Genomic DNA, 21,673 nt, shown 5'->3' on the forward strand with positions numbered 1-21,673 from the left:
TTGCTGATAGAGTTGTTTGATTGCAAGTCTAAAATTGTGGAGTACTATAGTACAGATTCACAAGCCACAGCATTATTAATATTATGACTAATATTAGTAAGTTCTTTAATACGAAGTTGCAGCTTCACAACCAATCGGTTGTTGAATGTAAAGGAAACTAAACTTCCGCTCCATTACTCAGATTCCTTGTCCCTCTATAAGGATGCCCCGGGCCAGGCTGAATTGAAGCTGTGTAATTGTGTAGCAGAGGTGCACAGAGGTGTTACTTGGGCCCCTAGCAGGCTGTCTGGATAACATCTGTGCCCCATGGCTGTGTTCACAGTTGTGTGGGAGCATGTGAGCGTGTGTGTGCGTGTGTGTGTGTGAGTGTGTGAGCGCGTGTGTGTGTGTTTGTGTGTGTGAGCATGCGAGCATGTGCCCCAGCAGTGGCGGTGGGCATCATGATGAGGATTTCTGGTTTAGGTACGGTGCTGGAGGTTTTTTACCAGGCCCCATGGTTCTGGGTATTGGAACCTCTGGTACCTTTTTCAGTGTAATACAGTAGATGAATGGGGGATAGAAACACAGAGAGGATGGCCTGCTCCCAGAGAGGGGCCTGTTCAGGTACTGTTCTGTGGCTGTGGGTCTATTCTCATCTTTTTATTGTTTTTTTATTTTTAATTACCCCTTATGTTTCCCGGAAAGTCCCAGAAATCAGGGGATTTCCAACCCTTTCTGTTCCATTGACCCCCAACCAGGCTCAAAGGCATCCAGGAGACCCCCATCATACATTGAAAAGGGTAATGCTTTTCTAATTTATTAAAATAAAAAAAATAAAGGTTTTATGTTTTCAAATGTATTCCCAAATATGTGTATAGTCATTGTATCAAGTCCTTCAAGGACTCCCAAGGGTCCAAGGGTCCCCCCCCATTGAAAACCCAAGCCACATATTAAAAAAATAAATAAATAACATCCAGGCCACAGAGATATCAGATCTCCTTAAATATTGAGGCGTGGCCAGGCGGGTAACCACAGTCCTTAACCAATGGCCTGAGCCCTGGTCATACTGGGTAGGGCAGCTGGTAATCCCTGAGGGATACGCTTGTGTTCTCTAGTGCCCATACAAACTAACAACAACAAACAAAAATAAAAAACATGTTTTGACATTTTTTACCCCCAAAATTAATGCTGGGCTGCAATTTATTTGTTTATAAAACGTGTGGTTTTTCCAGAGATTAAAAAAAAAAAAAACCTATTTGTTCATGTTTGCAACAAAAAAAATATCTGAAGAAGAACTGGGTTTTCACATTTTGTCATCTTTGATGACAATTGACATACATTTTGTTAGCCAATTAATGATATTTATGCACTTATTAAATAAATTGAATTATTTATTAAGATAAACTTGAAGCTACTGAAGCCTCTCTTCCTGTAGTTTAATAAATTTAATTCTGCTTTTAAGTTGTAGATACGACTTATAGTGTCAACTTTAGCTAAAATCCTCTTCAGCTCTTTATAAAGGTCTTTTTAAACTGTAGCTTATGTTCATTGGAGGGTCTGCATTCTAATATTTAAGGGCACACACTAAGATACTGTAGTCATAATAAAAGATTGCCTCATAATTTTGTTTATGGTTGGCTTTTCCTATATTTGTTTGAGATGGTGAGCAAATGCTTACATGCACATTCTGTTTAACGTAAGGCTTCGGTATTATGAAGCGCAGATCCATTTGAGGGTTTTATCTTCTGCTCTTAATTGGTTAATTCCCCAAACAGCCCCAGCTGCAGACAGTGCACACATCCTTGGTGAGGGGATTTTACTGCGGTCCTATACAGGAGGAACTGGCATTGGTGTGTGAAAGCCATTGGGCTAGCTGTCACTAAAACCTGCACGCAGTAACACACACACACACAGGTCATGTTGTCATGATCAAAGGTGAGTGAACCTCTCCTACATGTTCTACGTGTACACAAGCATAATTTAACACAGGAAACACATTCATTTTGGTGGATATTCAGTTTAAACCAAATATGATTCTTCAGAATACATATTTTTTATATTAGGTTTAATATGCAATTCTCACCAGTGGCAATTACATACTGTGGTATGTACAGGGCAAGCAGAGCAAAGGCAAAACAGATATAAAAATAACAACTTTTATTCATCTTGAGACAAATGAATCAAAAGAGTGGCACAGGCTTTTCATTTTTGTTCCAACATGTTTCAAAGCTTTATTTGATGGAATGTCTGTCCAAGACTTTTCCACTTCTCTTTCTGAACATTCTCAGAACAGCGCTCCTTATTTCCTTGGTCCGGACGCCATAAATGATCGGATTCACTGTGGCGGGGAAAAGAATGTACAGTATTCCCAGGAATGTGTTCACACCTGTGGGAATGGCAATTCCAATATTGTGAGATAAAAATGTTATGCTGCCCACCAGGTAGAAACTGAGCATGACCATCAAGTGAGTGCCACAGGTGTGGAAAGCTTTCCACCGCTCCTCTCCGGCTCGCAAAACAACGTTTAAAATGCTGATGTACGAGAACACGATAACGGAAATATCAATGCCGGCAAAAGACACGATTACCACCACCCCCATTATGCCGTTTTTCTCGGTGCTGTCGCACGCTAGGCTGACCAGGGCCATGTGATCGCAGTAGGAGTGCCTGATGGTGTTCGACCCGCAGAAAACCAGCGGACGGGCCAGGATGACGAGGGCGGACATTATCGTGCCGCTCCTTAAGAGCGCGAACGCGAGCAGCTTCGCGAAAACCGAGGCGTTCACAATCTCGGCGTACCGCAGCGGGTGGCTGATCGCGATCAGTCGGTCCAGCGCCATCGCCAAAAGAATGGTGGATTCTAGAGATGAGAAGAAATGAGTGACAAACATTTGGGTCAAACAGCCGGCCAGCGAGATCTCGTTCCAGTTGAACAGAAAGCCCAGCAGCATGTTAGGGACGATGGCTGTAGGGACCACGATATTGACCGCGGCCAAACCGGATATCAGTTTATACATGGGAGCCTGCAGACTCTGGCAGGTCCCAATCACATATATCAGTAAAAAGTTTCCCGCCAAACTGAGGAGGTACGTAATACCAAACGGTATGAAGAGTAAACGCCTGTACTCATGGATTTCAGGAAATCCCGAAAACCTGAACCAGGTGTGAGAGAAGTTCCAAGGTGCTTGAAGTTCTTCATTCATGGCATTTGAAAGTACAGTCAGATCCCTGACCTGGAGATTCAGTGTAAGAAAGAGAACAGCAGAATTGAATATTGTTTACAGGAAGTTATTCCAAGTGATTCAGTTGCATATCGCAATGTAATTGATACAAATAGTTTTGTTCTACACGGTCACATAACATACATCTTCCTCAGATTTCTTAAAAACATCTTACCTGCTCTGTTTCTCCTCCGACTCATTCAGGTGAAGTACAGGCGCCTCACAGGTGAACCCGTTTCAAGTGTGCAGAAATTTATAACCTGGAGCCAGGCCCGAGTCTCATGCAGGTGTGTGCACATGTGCTCTAGAGATATAATTACCGTATATATTTCCTAAGGTCACTATGATGCAATTACTTTGGGGGGTGTTTTGTCCTTTTTGCCCTTAACAACCTGGTGTCCTTAATGAAAATAGCCTACTCCTTAGCCCAAGAGAGGCATTCGGTTTAAACTAGAAAACATCATTAAGTGCAGTGATGCCAGTTCTGCCAAACATACAAAGCTCGCTAAATACACTAAGTCCCACTAAGTCCCACTAAAATGCACAAATCCTGTGAAGTACAGAAATCCTGCTAATTGCACAATTCCAATTAAATTGCAAATTATATTCCATTGATTGCATGTGCCATTCATTTTTGAGTGTAAAATGTTAATTCACCATGCCCTGTTTTCCCACCAAATGACCCGCTGCATATATGTTAATTCTATATCGGAAACTGTTCTAATCTGTTTAGACTTCCTTATTGTTTTTGAGCATGAAATTGAATTGAATTGCATGGGCTTGTGACAAATATTTGGTGGAAGAGTTATTATTGAAAATACTCTTTGTTTATAAATCCACATATACAGTAGCTGAAATATTTTTTTAAGATAGAAGGAAAGGAATATAGACATGAATCTTATGTATTGCATTTAAAAATTATAATAATTTTGTCATTACAGTGCTTTACAGATGTGTAAAAAAGTAAAATATTGCAGTTTGATCACAGTGTAATGTCTTAATTGTCTGATTGCACAAATTTGGCCCTGAAACATCTCCAACTTGTAAAGAATGCAGTTGCTAGAGTTCTTACTAAAACGAAATGGGAGCATATCAGTCTAGCGCTCAACTCTTCATTGGCTGCTTGTCAAATTTAGAATAGACTATAAGATTTCATTGTTGACATAAAATGTTTGGCTACAGAATATCACCAATTTGGCCCTGAAACATCTCCAACTTGTACAGAATCCAGTTGCTAGAGTTCTTACTAAAACGAAATGTGAGCATATCAGTCTAGTGCTCAACTCTTTATTGGCTGCTTGTCAAATTTAGAATAGACTATAAGATTTCATTGTTGACTTATAAAATGTTTGGCTACAGAATATCTTAATGAGTTATTTATTCCTCACTCTCCGCCACGATTACTTCATTCTCAAGATGCTTGAAAATTTGAAATATATTAAGAATTGCAATGGGAGGTAGAGCCTTCTCTTGCATAGCTCCTGTCTTATGGAACAGTCTCCCGTTGTACGTTTGGGCTTCAGACACATCCTCTGTCTTGTGTAGGCTCAAAACATGCCTCTTTAGTCAATCCTATAGTTAAAGATGTCTGGGAGGGGTAAATCAGAACCATACAGCTGTTATGTGAACTAACTGAGTTGTCTGTGCTGTTTCGTCTAGGAGAGCAGGTATAGAGAGAGGTTGTTCAGGGACGCTGGACACTGATAAAGTTGAATCACAGAGTTTAGGGAGTTCGATGCAGAGGTCTGGACTGCTGAGCGGGCTGGAGAATCCTAGCGGTGCTGCCTCTCAAGCCAGCAGGACCAGACATTCGCTTAGCAGCCCAGCCTACCCCAGCCCAACCCAGCCCAACCCAGCCCAACCCAACCCAACCCAGCCCAGCCCAGCCCAACCCAGCCCAGCCCAGGACATCCCAACCCAGCCCAACCCAGCCCAGCCCAGCCTTGCCCAACCCAGCCCAGCCCAGCCCAACCCAGCCCAGCTCATTGTTCTGGGCTATGGCACAAAGGGAGGAGTATAGCTTAACCTAGTCGATGAATGCATGGTAAGAGTTTGCCCTGCAGGGTTAGAACATTAATTGAAATCGGGTTGGGGCTCCAGCAGGAGGGATCTCAGTAGTGGCTGCCTTAGTCATCATAGATTATACACTGGCGGTTGAGGGTTGTATAGTAGCTGGATGGAGCTTCTATATGAGTGTTTATTTCTAGTTTTATTGGCTCAGAGACTACACTTTCTCTGTGTATTGATAATGTCTGCAGTGCCTAACCATTTCTTTTCTGTTCCTTTGTCCCCGGGGCTCCTGTTCCTGCTTCACCCTGAGTTCACAGACCGCTCCAGCCCTGTTCCTCGCCCTCAGTTCAGGGGATTACTCCAGCTCTGTGGTCACGGACTGCAGCCCACACCGTGATGCTGCCTGAGGTCCAGATGCCCCACTGAACTGCACACTATACTTCCCTTCATTTTGACATCTACTTTTCCATTCCTGTATAAAAAACATTTATGTTCATCCATTTTACTGTGGTTCTTTAATAAATATTTTCCTATCTATGCAAATTAAAAAATTACACATTTAAATAGAAGAAGAAGAAGAAAAAGAAGAAGAAGAGAAATAAGAAGAAGAAGAAGAAGAAGAAGAAGAAGGAGGCCAGCCAGCAATTTGCATGTGGATTGGTAGCTATTAGCGTGTGGATTGCAGTGATCGAACAGCAAGATTAAAGTCTCAAAAATTTAAAAAAATGGTTAGAATCTTAGACGTATTAAGAATCTTAATGCAATACGTTGATAATAAAGTGATTGAAGAATTTTATGATGAAAAATGTATTTTTGAAAAATCAATAAAATACATAAGACTATAGTCTTATGTCAAAAATATGAAAAACTGCCCAAAAATGTAAATATGTATTTATTTAAAATCCACATGCAGTAGAAATCATGTTTATTTAAGAATCTTAATGCAATACGTTAATAATAAAGTCTTTGAAGAATGTCATGTTGAAAAATGAATTTTTGAAAAATCAATAAAATACATAAGACTATAGTCTTATGTCAAAAATATGAAAAAAGCACAAAATTTAAATATATGATTTTTTAAAGTCTCCCTGCATTAGAAATCATGTTTATTTAAGAATCTTAATGCAATACGTTAATAATAGTGTTTGAAGAATTTTATGATGAAAAATGTATTTTTGAAAAATCAATAAAATACATAAGACTATAGTCTCATGTCAAAAATATGAAAAACTGCCCAAAAATAGTCTTATGTCAAAAATATGAAAAAGTGCACAAAAATGTAAATATGTATTTTTTTAAAATCCCCATGCAGTAGAAATCATGTTTATTTAAGAATCTTAATGCAATACGTTAATAATAAAGTGTTTGAAGAATTTTATGATGAAAAATGTATTTTTGAAAAATCAATAAAATACATAAGACTATAGTCTTATGTCAAAAATATGAAAAACTGCCCAAAAATGTAAATATGTATTTTTTTAAAATCCCCATGCAGTAGAAATCATGTTTATTTAAGAATCTTAATGCAATACGTTAATAATAAAGTGTTTGAAGAATGTCATGATGAAAAATGAATTTTTGAAAAAATCAATAAAATACATAAGACTATAGTCTTATGTCAAAAATATGAAAAAGTGCACAAAAATGTAAATATGTATTTTTTTTAAATCCCCATGCAGAAGAAATCATGTTTATTTAAGAATCTTAATGCAATACGTTAATAATAAAGTATTTGAAGAATGTAATGATGAAAAATGAATTTTTGAAAAATCAATAAAATACATAAAACTATAGTCTTATGTCAAAAATATGAAAAAGTGCACAAAAATGTAAATATGTTTTTTTTTAAATCCCCATGCATTAGAAATCATGTTTATTTAAGAATCTTAATGCAATACGTTAATAATAAAGTGTTTGAAGAATTTTATGATGAAAAATGTATTTTTGAAAAATCAATAAAATACATAAGACTATAGTCTTATGTCAAAAATATGAAAAAGTGCACAAAAATGTAAATATGTATTTTTTTTAAATCCCCATGCAGTAGAAATCATGTTTATTTAAGAATCTTAATGCAATACGTTAATAATAAAGTGTTTGAAGAATGTCATGATGAAAAATGAATTTTGAAAAATCAATAAAATACATAAGACTATAGTCTTATGTCAAAAATATGAAAAAAGCACAAAATATAAATATATGATTTTTTAATGTCCCCCTGCATTAGAAATCATGTTTATTTAAGAATCTTAATGCAATAGATTAATAATAAAGTGTTTGAAGAATTTTATGATGAAAAATGTATTTTTGAAAAATCAATAAAATACATAAGACTATAGTCTTATGTCAAAAATATGAAAAAAGCACAAAATATAAATATATGATTTTTTAAAGTCCCCCTGCATTAGAAATCATGTTTATTTAAGAATCTTAATGCAATACGTTAATAATAAAGTGTTTGAAGAATGTCATGATGAAAAATGAATTTTTGAAAAATCAATAAAATACATAAGACTATAGTCTTATGTCAAAAATATGAAAAAAGCACAAAATATAAATATATGATTTTTTTAAGTCCCCCTGCATTAGAAATCATGTTTATTTAAGAATCTTAATGCAATACGTTAATAATAAAGTGTTTGAAGAATTTTATGATGAAAAATGTATTTTTGAAAAATCAATAAAATACATAAGACTATAGTCTTATGTCAAAAATATGAAAAAGTGCACAAAAATGTAAATATGTATTTTTTTAAAATCCCCATGCATTAGAAATCATGTTTATGTAAGAATCTTAATGCAATACGTTAATAATAAAGTGTTTGAAGAATTTTAAGATGAAAAATGTATTTTTGAAAAATCAATAAAATACATAAGACTATATAGTCTTATGTCTAAAATATGAAAAATGCACAAAATTTAAAAATACATGTTTGAACAATGTAATGATGAAAAATGTAATGTTCAAAGCTCAATAAAATACATAAGACTATAGTCTTATGTCAAAAATTTGAAAAATGCACGAAATATAAATATATGATTTTTTAAAATCCCCTTGCATTAAAAATCATGTGTTTCGTTCAAAATAGAAAGAAATGTACAAAAATATAAATATGTGATTTTTTTCATCTCCATGCATTAGATGTCATATTTATTTAAGAACCACAATGACATAAACAAACAGAAATGTGTTTGCAGATTTTTATGTTGAAAATGTATTTCTTTGGAAATTCAGTAAAATACATGAGACTTATAGTCATACATATTGTCTTATTTACAAAACACATTGCAAGTACTGTGCAGAAATGATTTTTTAAGACATTCATGATGAAATTGCAGTTAATTCCAGAATCAGTAAAATTCATTAGATGATAGTTTGATCTCTTAAATTTGAAATGCTGTAAATGTTATGATTTTAAATACATTTTAAAATGTTTTTTTATTTTATTATTTAGATGGTCCAAAAATCATACATGTTGAAGAATGACACTGAACTAACTGAGCAGAAAGGTTCTTGATGATTCTTTTAATGAAAAACATATTAATGTGGAAAAATCAGTAAACTACATAAGACAATAGTCTTATCTTTTAAATTGGATATACTGCAAAAAAGGAAAAAATTGGAAATAATATAAATCATATAACGAGACGTAAGTGAACAGAATTTATGATGAAAATATATATTTTATAAATTATATGACCTGTCTTTTTTAAATGTAATTTTTTATTTATATGAATAGGAAATTTTGTCTAGCTAAAAACCAGGGCAACATAAAAGAAGAAAAAACATGTATTGTTTTATAAATGAACGTTGAACATGTTTGGTGGAAAGACATGAACGACATCAAACTATATTCCAACATGAAAAGTGAAAAAAAATTAGAGAAATGGCTTTTTTGATTGGAATTGATTTTTAATTTAACAACTACAGTGAAATAAATGAATAGAAATGTGTTATCAGGGATTTATGATGAAAAACATAATATAAACATACAATAGATCATTCTAGTCATATGTCCAAGAACTGAAAAAATTTTAAATATATATATATTTTAAAAGGCATTTTTTTAAATTCAGGAGGATTGGAATCATGTTTAAGTAACAACTAAAGAAATGAAGAGAAATGTGTTTGAAGACATTTATGATGAAAAATGTCTTGTGTAAGATATGTCTTCTAGTTATAATTTGCTTTTTTAGCCAATGTAGCACCACATAGACTCATCAATGGCAGATAGATATAAAGGGATATATATTAGATTCTCTAACTTGCTTGAAAACAAGCTTGTATTTTAAGTATTTGGTAGGTTTAAAAAAAAGCTCTGTACTGATAGTGTGAAGGAAAAAGTAACTGACTGCAACCCATTAGAATTTATACAAATTTGTTATAAATATTATTTAATGCCTAACGTGACATTATCTAACTGTAATACGACTGATGATTTTGCTTAATGTGGACTTCTGAAATGTACATATTACAAAGTGTAAAAACAGACACTTTGTAATATAAGAGGGTTGTTGCGTATGGATTACTGTTCGGTTATGTTTTGTTTCATGAAGCCTCACTGGGGCCATATTGAGTGGTGAGTAGCCACTTTTCCTGTTCAACTGTCAAAATCCAGTTTTTCCTAGAGGATGCGGTGTCCTGCAGAACAGAATTTCAATGAAGAGTGTTATAATTACATCTTTATTATGAATACTCAAAGCCAAAAATGATCTGCACAAGTAAGTTATACATCACATTAAACACCGAGGGCTAATTATTTTTTTGTAACAAGTGTTCAGTACAAAATAAAATATTAACTACATATTTTTTCACAGAAGTATAAATATAATCTTCTGAATGATATGATTTATCAAAACATATCTTACATTTTTTTGTACATAGCACAGTATAAGCTGTACATTCAGGAATATATAAAATACAGTGAAACCAAAACTTGCATCTGTAGGGGGCCCCCCTTGGTCTGTCTCTTCCCCAAAACAGCTATACAAACAGAAACTCCTTACAGGAAAATCCACACAATAACAAAATGAGGCCAAAAGAAACAAAACTGAAACCGATATTTAAGTTGAAGAAATGTCATACATCTTCTTGGACATTTCAAACGGATAAGTTAATAGTAATAGTAATGCTATGCAGGTAGTCGTGCAGTAAACCCATTAATTTTTATTGTTAGCGATGAGAGCCTTAATAGAAAACTACTGTAGAATTTACCCAAATTTCTCTGAATTCTGTCCAGTACTGTTGCAATATGATGTGACGTGTCATGTGTTCTTGCACGTGTTGTGTTACAAAGAGAGATATGAATAGATGATATGAGAGATGGAATATATTAGGAACAAATTCACTATGGCACTGGTGTCACCCTTGCAAATGTCAATTGCCATTTGATATTTATATCCCTAATCAAAATTATCACAGATACCGAGCATTACCCTTCTCATTTCTCATCATGTAATTAGCATGGTGCCTCTTTTAAAAAGATACTGGTTAGTACCCTCCCAGCTAACACAAAATGTTCTCACAATGTCAGGGGAATGTTATGTCAGTGTTATAAAAGCTGCCACTATATTGCAGAAACACTGTGAGAACGTTTTTGTGTTATTCACATTTCCCTCATTCCAGTGCTATAGGTGACATTCAAAGTCTGTGGCTATGTCAGGACATGCAAGAGCTTTCTTTGACACTGAGTAACTTTTAGAAAAATTACATGGTTTCCAAGGTGATTCTTCTCTCCATGGATAATTAAGAACAAAACACATACGTTCAAAATTGATTGTGTGTTGGATGCACAGTTGGCTGTAGCATCGCCCAAGGAAGAGAGGGTTTCCTTGCACAATAGTGACCTCTACTGGTCAATCAGGCACCTAAAAGTCTGCCTTTTCAGCTGCACATGAAGTGTCTCCCTCTGACTCCCGTATTTTGAGCCCAACTTGTGAACTGCAGCGTGACAAGAAATGGCGGCTGACACACACGCACACAAATACACACACACACACATACACACACACACACAGACATACATACACATGCACATGTGCATGTGCATGCGCACACACACATAATTATGGATAAATGAAAGAAAAAGTATTTTATAAATTGATTCTCTGCTAATTTACATTAAAAGTGCTAGAAACAGAGACAGGGTAAGTACCATCGTCACTAATGAAGACTGAATGAAGGAGAATCGATCAGCTGATACAGAGTTGACATCAAGATCGCAAAGAGGTTAAACAATCAGAAGTGCTTAGAACAATAACCAAATACGTCTCAAAACACCACAGTTTGGACACCTCAGCTTTCATGATAAGGTTTGGGCTGCAACTAGGCCAAAGAGATAAGGAAGCACCAATAGTATACATTGAAAAAGGCTGTAACAAGACAGTGTAATGAACCATCTCTTCCATCACCTAAAGACTGCTTTCAGTCACAACTTACGACGCAGATATGCACGTTTTAAAATATTAAAATGAAATGTGTAACTTCCACAGGAACAGAGAAGTCAAATATAATTTAATACCTTATTATTTAGGCAATATATCCATGACTAAAACATTTGGTTTACAATGACAACAGCAATGACAACAACAACTAAAAAAGCTCTTAAAACCACTGGGTCCCTTTAGTAATTCCAAACTTTTCCCTACATACACTTAAAGACAGAAAATGCATCATCGTTCATGTTAATTATCTTTGTTCCGTGACAAATGCGCATGGTGTATCACCATAGACGTCAACGGTTGTTTCCACCTGTCACTCAGGACTGACTGCCCAGAATCTCATCCAGGTTAATGTCTTTCATCCAGTCATCATTACTGGGCCCAGACTTGAGCAGGGAGTCTATGAAGTCAGAATCAGTGTTGATTCCGGGGACTGTGTTGTCTCCTTCTTGGAGGAAGTCAAAGGTCAGGGTCCCTGTGTTGCCACTTTGGTAGGGGCGGGCATTGTGGCCGGCGGGGGGCGATGAGAAGTTTCCGGAAGGCGTCTGCTGCAGCGGCGGGCCTGGATTCAGGGTGGGCACCGCGGGCAGAGGGGGAATTCTGGGCTGGCCAAGTCTGGACGCAGGGTCCCGGCCGGCCCCCGAGGCTTGCCCGTTCAGGGTCTGGCCGGGAGGGAGCAGGCCGATGTCTGGGGCCACCTGGTTGGGTACGGCCAAAGGAGGCCTTTGGCTAAATTTGTGGGCGGCCATGTCGGCTTTCCCTCCGGGATGAGGAGGCAGGGCGCCGGGGTACCTCCTGACGTCCAGGGCGAGACTGTCCTTCGGCCCTGGCGCCCAGCTCGTGGGGCCCCCCATCGTAGAACCGGTCATAACGCTGCCCAATCTCGGCCCTGGGAATCTAGAAACCTCCTGTGGCGCCGCCGGCCTGATGTGCTGGGCGGTCACCATGGCACCAGCTCCAAAGGCGTTTCCCGGGTTGCCGGGCCCTGAAAACCTTGGTTTGTTTGGGTTGAGTCCGATCTGGTTTTGGGGGCAGCGCGGCTGCAGTTGGTTCACAGCCGTTTGGCCGTAGCCTCCATTTTGGGGGTCTGGGCCAGTCACAAATCTCCTGTCACTTGGAGGCGGCGCCATTTTAGGAGGCTGACCAGTGGCAAGCTGGCAGGAGCTGGTCAGAAGGGCGTTCTGATTGGTCAGGGTGCTTGTCAATGACTGGGAGGAGCTAATGCACAGTGGAAGACCTCCTATTGGAAGAAATGTTTTCAAATTTCATTTATGTATACACAGACAGACAGACCAATGCAGGCAGAAAGATAGATAGATAGCAACATTCCTTGCTTTACAACAGGGTTAAATAAACTAACAGTGTTTATACTAATCAAAAAGGGACAGCATGTACACTATTAAGAGTTAAAAGCACTATATCAGGGTTTAATTTACACTGAACATTTTGCTGTGTAGGGTGGGAGCCACATAAAAATCTGAACTGACTCAACATTTCCTGTGAATGGATGAAATCAATAAATCTGGGTTGTGTAGTTGAAAAACATTTTCATACTTTTAAATTTACATGCTGCTTTTTTCTGAATACTGGTGAAAAGATGTCTCTTAATACTGTCAGCAATCTCAAGGAATTTCACGGTGTCTTAAGTGTTAAAGTATTTCAAATAAAATATTTTACCAATGTCTCTATCTCTCTCTCACACACACAAACACACACACACACGAAAGTTAATACCTGTGTACAGATTGGTCTGTGGTGCAGTAGCCACATTTCTCCTCGGCTGCTTGTAGTCAGGAGGTGGCCTTGTTAAGTGACGGCTCAGCTGATCCTGCGTACTAATTTTATCCTGAAATGCAAAACAAACGCACAAGGTTAGGAATGTCATTAGACAGACGCTCTCCCAGTGAAACCTGAGACGCAAAAGGAAATGTCTGAGACGTGGTGCCTCGATACCCTTTGCTCCCCGCTAAAGGCACTCATAACACTGTTTTTAATGCGTAATAATGCCCCCTGGCCTGGTTTTTGCCCAATTTCCCTTCTGTTACTCTGTAAAGCATCTTTGTGGCAGTTCTCTGTAAAAAAAAAAAAACCCTAACCTGTAATACAAGTAAAAACTGATTTGATTTGAATACTGCCACAAACAGTTACAAAAATCATAATGATATTCAAGCTGGCTGCCCACAGGCAGTAACAGTACAGTGATTTCAGAGCATATCAGGAGCTTTAACCCCAGCTTTAGCTTGGAGATACAAAGTAAGTGCTCTAATAACGCGGATAATGGCCGTTACGCTGGTTAAATAACACACGGTGTCACCGGCGGCCTGCGGCTGGCCGCTGCACTCCGCGTTCCGAATTCTAACCGCGTCATTGATGATTTTCTGCGGCTGGGTCATCGGCCTGTGAACGGGCTGGGCGCTCGGTCCGGCTTTTTGCTGGCCGTTCGGAGGTGGGGGCTGTTGCTGCGGTTGGCCCAGTGTTGGGATGTTCAGGAACGTGCTGACTGTGGAAAGGTGAGGCCCAGGAGGGTTCTGAGAGAGAAAGGAACAAACAAACAAAAAAACCAAAAACAAAACACAAATATTAATTAGGGGCTTTCAGACTGCTAATGTGCACGACACGTTTGCTTGTGGTAAAAGGCCAAATGAAAACAAATTATTCCAATCAGTTCAAATAATGAAATATCTGAGTGCAGAAAATGGGAGAAACAGTGTATGCTATAGAAAAATAGAACAGTGCAGTTCTCAGAGTTATCCACCAGAGGGCAGTCCTCCCTTGCTCAAACATGGCTTCAAATAAGGCCTTGGGTCAGAAAGATTACATTGTCCCAACAGAATGTGGTTCAGCGATGTCTTTCCCACAAAGGTATTTAGGGGAGAAGCTGAAACAAATAATACTGTGGCTGAGTGTGAGTGTGTGAGTGTGTGTGTGTGTGTGCATGTGTGTGTCACGTCCACGTTTCTCCTACAGGCAAGCTTTTCCCTACTTAAATGTTTATGACAATGGTGGAAAGAATCCCAAAGAAAGCAGGGTAGTTTCTCCACACAGAGTTTGTATATAGCGTCCTGAGTACCTTGCTATAACAGGCAGCCAATCACAGTTCACCGTCGGATCAGGCAGCAGCCCTATTTTGCGAGGAACGCTGGCTTGTCTGCGCCTGTGTCTGAACGTGCACACGATTACAAGCCTGTTCCTCCTCCCAACCAAACTCGTGCGTGACTTCGCTTATGCTTCACATTAAAGAAAGTCTATATTACCAAGGTTCTTTTTTTTTTTTAAATTAAAAAATATATAAGAAGTGGATAGGTGTGTGACCTATGTACACTGTGATCCTGCATAATGTAAAACAAATTCTATACTACTTCAACAGTATCCATCTGTATTCTTTTAAATGCAATAATTAACACCCAAACTGCTAAAGCTTGTCCTGTTTCTTCACATGTATGTTATTTTGATATAGGTATAGGAGTCAATGTACAGAACAATGTTACTGGCCATGCATGACAATAGGCTGTTTATGCACAATGTAATAAAACAAGGAGTGGTTATTTAAATACAAACTAATACCAAGAGTTAATTTAAAAGCACCCAATTGAGGACCTTTCTTGAAGGTTCTGACTACACAAACTTGTAGCTGAAATTCCGTTGGATTCCATTTATTTCACCCAAATGAACGGCCTTCCCTCTCTGTGCCCCTCTGTATCAGCCTGGGTGACATCATCTGCTGGTAAGCAGGTTAAGTAACGTACGTCTTCATAATTTATAAGCATGCATATTCATGAATAGTATGCATATTCATAACAGCAGGTTCATGAAAAAATATTTATCATGTTTATTGCCTGAGAATATACCAGACTCCTCTCCTCCTCCTCACAGAATGCATTCCACCACAGAGCTTAAGGCGATTGATGAATATACCCTTATGACAAAACCCCATTTCCAACAATCAAATGCAGTTTAGAGGCTGTGTTTTTGTGACTGCTTTTCACATCAAGAGGCATTTCAAAGCCCCTCTAAACTGCAGCCACTTTCAACATGGCTGCGATGGTGCTCAGCTAGTCCAGAACGAAGTCCTTTATTCGGTCCCCCATAAGGCAGTGTGTGGGCCGGCCGAACTAGGCCCCCAAAGTGGGGGGTGAGGGGGGGGGGGGGTCATCTCATAGCAATCCACACTTCTCCTCTGTGATTCACCGACTTCACCGGGAACAGAGGTTACTGTGATGAATCATTAAGCTCCCAGTCCCGCCACTGTGGCGCTTCTTTTCATTCATTTATTTATTTATTTATTTTTACAGTCGACCCTCTCCCCCCACCCACACCCCCACAAAAAAATAAAATAAATTTAACTAGCTGTGTTACAGTCTCTTAAATCCTTTTGCAGTCTCTTCAACAGCTCTGTCTGAAGCTGAAACGGGAAACTGAATCCACAGTCTTTTAATTATCAAGCCCACTTCCAACATACAATTCTGTGCTGCTGTCCAGAAGGTCAGGATACTTAAAAACCCAGTAAGTACTTCCCTCAAGGTAGCTTGATGAGGCGGAAGCTGTCACCGCACTGTCTGGGTTCGTCTTTGGCTGAGTTCGCCAAGATGTGTGTTTAAACATAAGCTCGACATGAAACAGTACCATTACGAAAAAAATATACTGAAAAAATATAGCCGGAGGGAAGTAGTGGGATATCGCTGCCTGTCAGCTCAGAGATAAACTCTACCGCCTAACCCGAGAAAGTGGATTCATCGTGGCAGTATGGAGAAAGCTCAGAGACCAGATTGAACACATCCATTTTGAACCGACGCCCAGATAAGTAAACGATAAGATGGAACGCTGCACGGTGGCACAGTGTTCAGACGCGGCCAGATCACCGTAAATCCTGCACTCGTTTACTTCGTCTCGCTCATCACTCGTTCACTTCATCTCTCTCACCCCTCCTTTCATTTTGGCATTGCTCAAAAAATAAACAAAAAAACAAACAAAACAGAAAAAAACTTCTGTACAGCATGTTGAATGTGTAGATAATAAGCTCCTGGTTTAGATAAGCCTTTACCAGCTCTGGGGCCCTGTAGACCTATGCTGTTTTTTTCCCCCAAACTGAGAGCAGTTCATTAGCATTGACTGAATTGTTAATGAACAGACTAGTGAACATCAAATTTTACTTTTTCTAGTTCACTGGACAGTTGTCTGCTGTACGCCCGCAGAAGAAGAAATGGGAATGTGATGCTGTGCTGGTGCAAGCTGAAAGTTGAAAGTGAGGTTGTGAGTCATAATCTGAAGAGTTCTTCCTTGGCCTACCTGGCCCATTGCGATGACTGAACTCACCAGTGCTCTCTTTCTTCTTAATGTTCCAAATGCTTGATTTTGGTAAGCCTAAGTTTTGGCCTTTGTCTCTGACTGTTTTTTCTTCTCTCTTTCTTATTTCAAAGCCTCATAATGGCTTCCTTGACTTTCATTGTTACAACTCTGGTCCTCATGTTGACAAACGCCAATAACATATTTGAATGGTTACTGTTTTAAGGAAAATATTCAAAATGCATTTCTGGGTACAGCTCTAATATGCATCCCAGAAGAATAATAAACTAGAATCTGCTATACACATACTTAACAATACATTCTAAATGACAATCAGCCTTTCAATAAACTATGGTACTTAAAACTACCCATTACATTACAGGCATTTAGCAGATGCTCTTATACAGAGCGACTTAAACAACTTTTACATAGCATTTACATTGCATCCATTTATACAGCTGGATATACACTGAAGCAATGCAGGTTAAGTACCTTGCTCAAGGATACAACAGCAGTGACCTACCCAGGAATCGAACATGTGACCTTCAGGTAACAAGACCAGCTCCATAGCCATTACACTACACTAACCATTAAAATCAATATAGTGCATTCGTATGCAGTCTAAATAACTTGTTTTTGAAGTAGACATTCGTTCAGTCTCCAACACAAAAATCATGAAACAAAAAAAATAAAATAAATAAACTTCTGTCCAATGCAAAAACATGAACTTCTGGCCTGCCAATCAAAAAGAGCAGATGATGCTGCTCTTCAACATGTCAGATGGACTTTGCTTCAACATATGAGAGTGAAATCAGCTGCAAACATATTTGCAGTTTGCTATCAATGCACACACTGGCGTTTGAATTTAATTTGAGCCCAAAATAAACCTCTTAAACAAGAAGGAAAACATAATTCATACGGTAAATCAGTGCAGAATGGCATTTCAATAAACAAGTGTCTGGATAAAGAGGCACCAATCAGATGGCAGGATGAACAACGATTGCATTATTCTTTCTGTTCTTTTCAAGACGCTAAATTCAACAATAAGAATAATTGCTTATCCTTACCATATTCAACCATAATTGGAATAATTGCTTTCGAATATCAAGCTGCATTCAGTATAGCTTCTTCTATTGAAACCACATCACTTTAAAGTTCTGCATCTGAATTAATGATAAAAGGGTTCAATTATTTATTGATAAGGTCCTCTTAGAGTCTGAGCCTCCTGCTCAGACACTTTTTAACCCCTTTCCCCTACTATTTCTGCCTGATTCTAGAATAAACTCTTAATCTGAGATCCCTCCCACAGATAATTTTATTTTTCCAACATTGGAAAAAAATCTATTAAATAAAACAAATTCAATTAACTGTTACAGGGATATCACTTGCACCTTAAACCTGTGCTTCAGATGGGCTGAATGGTTCTTTTTGGTATGAAATTGGGAGGCAGATATCTCTACTGTTATCCACTCTTACATTTTCGAAGCATATCACCTGTGATAATGGCAAACATGTCTCCTAATAACCAACAATGGACTTCGTGGATTGCTACCCCTCCCCAAGGCTGTGCCCCCCAGCTGTGTCCCTGTCAACTGCTGTCACATTCAAACTACTTTGTCAGCACTTCTCCCCCAGAATAACATAATAGGTCTGATCTGGAAAAAAATAGCTTGATAACTGGTCAGGAATTAATTTCTAGAGAACCCGCTCTACACTCTCTTCGGGTTTGAAAGAAACGAACACACGGGCTACATCAGGGACGCGAGGAAAGGCTTGGAGATTAACATGAACACACCAAAGCCCGCAGGCACTTTCCAAAAAAAGGAGTACAAATACAACATTCTCACCATTTAGCCTGGTAGTTACCGGCCACTTCCCGTTTTAAGACCTCTGTCCATTAGTCAGGGTCAAATGCTGAAACACTTGGCACAAGCTCCGCTAATGCATAACTATTAACACACATAAGGAAAGACACAAATTGCGTAAATTGCCCCCGTAAAACAATGACAATAAAAGCGTCAGAGAAGCTTCCTTCATTAATCAACTATTTCCTGGGGCTCTTCAAAGCCATAAACGTGCCTTCATAAATAAGTGCAAATGATGCAGCCATGAAACATCTGTTAAAGTAATTCAAGAAAAAAAAAACGCATGTTATATGATATAGTGCGTGATTTTTCTTTAATTACTTGAAATACAAATACATACACAAATCTATAGACAAATTCTTATATTGCGTCCCGAACAGAGTCATGAAATGGGTTTCAGAAAATTAAAGATGGTTGCCTATCCAAAGCATTTGCAGCAAATTCCTGACGCCGGGCAGACTCGGGGATGAGAAGGGGTGAAATAAAAGACGAGTAAAAATAAAAGACACGCGAAATGAATCCCTCTCGTTGGGCAAAGAGGGACTCGAGCTGTGGGCCTCTCACGAGAAATCTCCCCGGAGCGCCTGTTACTGCGGAGCGAGCTGGCGCGGGCACATCCAAGCAAACACGCGCTGTGTAAACAATGTCAATCACCGTGTTGACACAAAACATTTCCCAGAGAGAAACGGATCAGACTGTTGCGAAACGCAATTATTAAGAGCTATTGCTTTGGGGAGGGATAGAGAGAGAGAGATGTCTTTCGCGGAGGACTGCACAAACGACCGCTAAACTCCAGACGTCCCAAAAGGGAACACATAAAAAGAAAACGTAGTTCCGTTATGGGAGGAATTCTGTGCTTTGACAGCATGATGAAAGAGGAGGAAAGAAGCACTATCGCGAGCCGCATCTAATGGCCGCGCAGTACGGAGGCGCAGGAGGTGCAAACAGGGGCAGACATTTCTAGGAATTAAGGTAGCAGCGCGGGTCGCGCCAGCTAGCCTGAGAGAAGTCAAACGAAACCACAGCGAGTGCATCCGAGTTCAGGCCCATACGGGGGACGTCTTTCGTCGCTTTATTTATTTAGCCGAAGCCTTTGTTCTGGCTGCCCTATGCAGCTTACATTTTACACACTGTCCATGTTTACAGCTGGATATGTACACACACAATTCATGTTAAAGGCCTGCGCACAAGAAAAACGATAGAGGTGCCACACACAATGTTCAAATCCACAAGGTCCCAATAACAAAGTCACCTAATCACTAGTCTGAGAACTCTTGATCTTCAAGCCATCTGGAATGTAAACAGCTAGTGAGGTTGAATTCATGCAATCTGATTGGTTCTATCAAGATTCAGCCAGCCTTATACAATAGGTCAGTTGGCGTGAGCTGCTACCTCCAAATGGAGCCCCGACAAAATGCGATCCTCAGAAGAAGCAATTTGACCAGACAGAACATTCACCCAAGAAGCAAGCAGGCCCTCTGAATCACTGCATTCAGTTGATTAAAACATGATCATGCTGACAGTGTTTTTGATGCCTTCATTACATGGGATGGAGATGAAGAGATCACGCGTGACCCTAGACATCACATAAAACGGCTCCCAGGAGGCGCTAGGGAGATCCTGCGATTCTGATACTTTAGCAGCCGTCCAACCCGAAGACACAACAGAAAAAGCAGATGTGTGGATGGGTGCGTTAGTTCTGCGCTCTCAGTCAAGAGAAACAGGAGAAACGTCATCTGTGAGCAGACTCTTAACCTGCTACATCAACCTCCCTGACACTGATATACAGAAGCACTGTGAGAAATCTTTACCTCACTCTAAAAGAAATGTGCCCCAGATAGTTGGACTGCCACCAGTTCATTTCTCTCACCTCCATGCGTGTGTGTGTGTGTGTGTGTAGGGTGGGGGGTTAGGGGTAGGGAAGGAGGATCATGAGGAGGGGTGTGTTGCCAAGGTACATCTCTCTGTAGTGACCAGCTATTAAACTGTATTACACATGTAGTTGTAAGCATGATTTTATATAAATAAGAAAAACACATTTATATTCAGAAAAGTATGTGAATGGCTCAGATGTCAGAAGGCTGCAGTGCTGTGACACCCTGAACTGAAAGCATAACTGCTTCTTTAACACATTCGGTTCGCAGCCAGACTGTGTGTGACATCAGCTGTGACATCAGCTGGCTAATGCCGCCTCTCTGCTGTATAAAAAGCTCAATTAAGGGGGGGAAGCCTTGTAAAGATGACATCTGCACCCTCCTCTTTGTCATCGTGGCTGGACACAAAGTACCTTTTCTGCACGTACTACCACCGTCTGTGTGTGTGTGTGTGCGTGCGTGCGTGTGAGTGTGCTTGTGTGTGAGTGAGTGTGTGTGTGCGTGCGTGTGAGTGCGTGTGTGCATGTTTTGGGGGGGGGGGTGCTTTAAATTAAGGCCACATGTGCTGCTGTGATTTAGCCTCCTTCCCAGGGTGCTGTTGGACAGCAGCGGGGGCTGACCGTGATCCATGCCTAGCCTTACTCTCACGCTAAACTTCCTCCCAGACTGCAGCCCGGACGCCGTCCCCAGGGACGGTCCTCGGCATCTCGAACTTGGCAGACGAGCCCTTTCCCAGGAAACGGGTCCTCTGCACACAGCGCTATTAAAGAACATGGCACCCCCTTCTCCCCCCCCCCCACTCATTTCCCACACACGTCAGCAACACTCCAACAAAGACTGGGGAGGGGGAGGGGGGCTACGGATGATCAGCACTAAAACTGTACGTGCCTCGGATTGCCCATGCAGAAAAAGGTGGGACATTGCATTGTTCTGTTCTCTGTCAACCCAGTTATCATCCACTTTATCAACACATCAAGCCATAGTGTACACCATTAAAGCG

General features: G+C 39.5%; 2 protein-coding genes across 3 annotated transcripts in view; both read right to left on the reverse strand.

The window, feature by feature from the left end:
• Positions 1-2,009: 2,009 nt before the first annotated feature.
• or55e1 (odorant receptor, family 55, subfamily E, member 1) lies at positions 2,010-3,431 on the reverse strand. The gene has a single exon (XM_064303442.1). It carries the CDS (start codon positions 3,180-3,182, stop codon positions 2,211-2,213), a length of 972 nt encoding a protein of 323 aa, XP_064159512.1. The 5' UTR covers positions 3,183-3,431; the 3' UTR covers positions 2,010-2,210.
• A 6,444-nt stretch (positions 3,432-9,875) lies between these two features.
• Positions 9,876-21,673, reverse strand: part of LOC135235915 (mastermind-like protein 2) — a 64,355-nt gene continuing 52,557 nt past the window's right edge. For both annotated transcript variants that reach the window (XM_064301947.1, XM_064301945.1), the window contains 3 exons: positions 14,012-14,179; positions 13,386-13,497; positions 9,876-12,891 (listed from right to left, as the gene is read on the reverse strand). In XM_064301947.1, coding sequence (XP_064158017.1) covers positions 11,969-12,891; positions 13,386-13,497; positions 14,012-14,179 — 1,203 coding nt within the window. In that variant the 3' untranslated portion in view covers positions 9,876-11,968. The remainder of the gene's footprint in view (positions 12,892-13,385; positions 13,498-14,011; positions 14,180-21,673) is intronic.

The sequence above is a fragment of the Anguilla rostrata genome, chromosome 12 (genome assembly GCF_018555375.3).
Source record: "Anguilla rostrata isolate EN2019 chromosome 12, ASM1855537v3, whole genome shotgun sequence".
Classification (NCBI taxonomy): domain Eukaryota; kingdom Metazoa; phylum Chordata; class Actinopteri; order Anguilliformes; family Anguillidae; genus Anguilla; species Anguilla rostrata.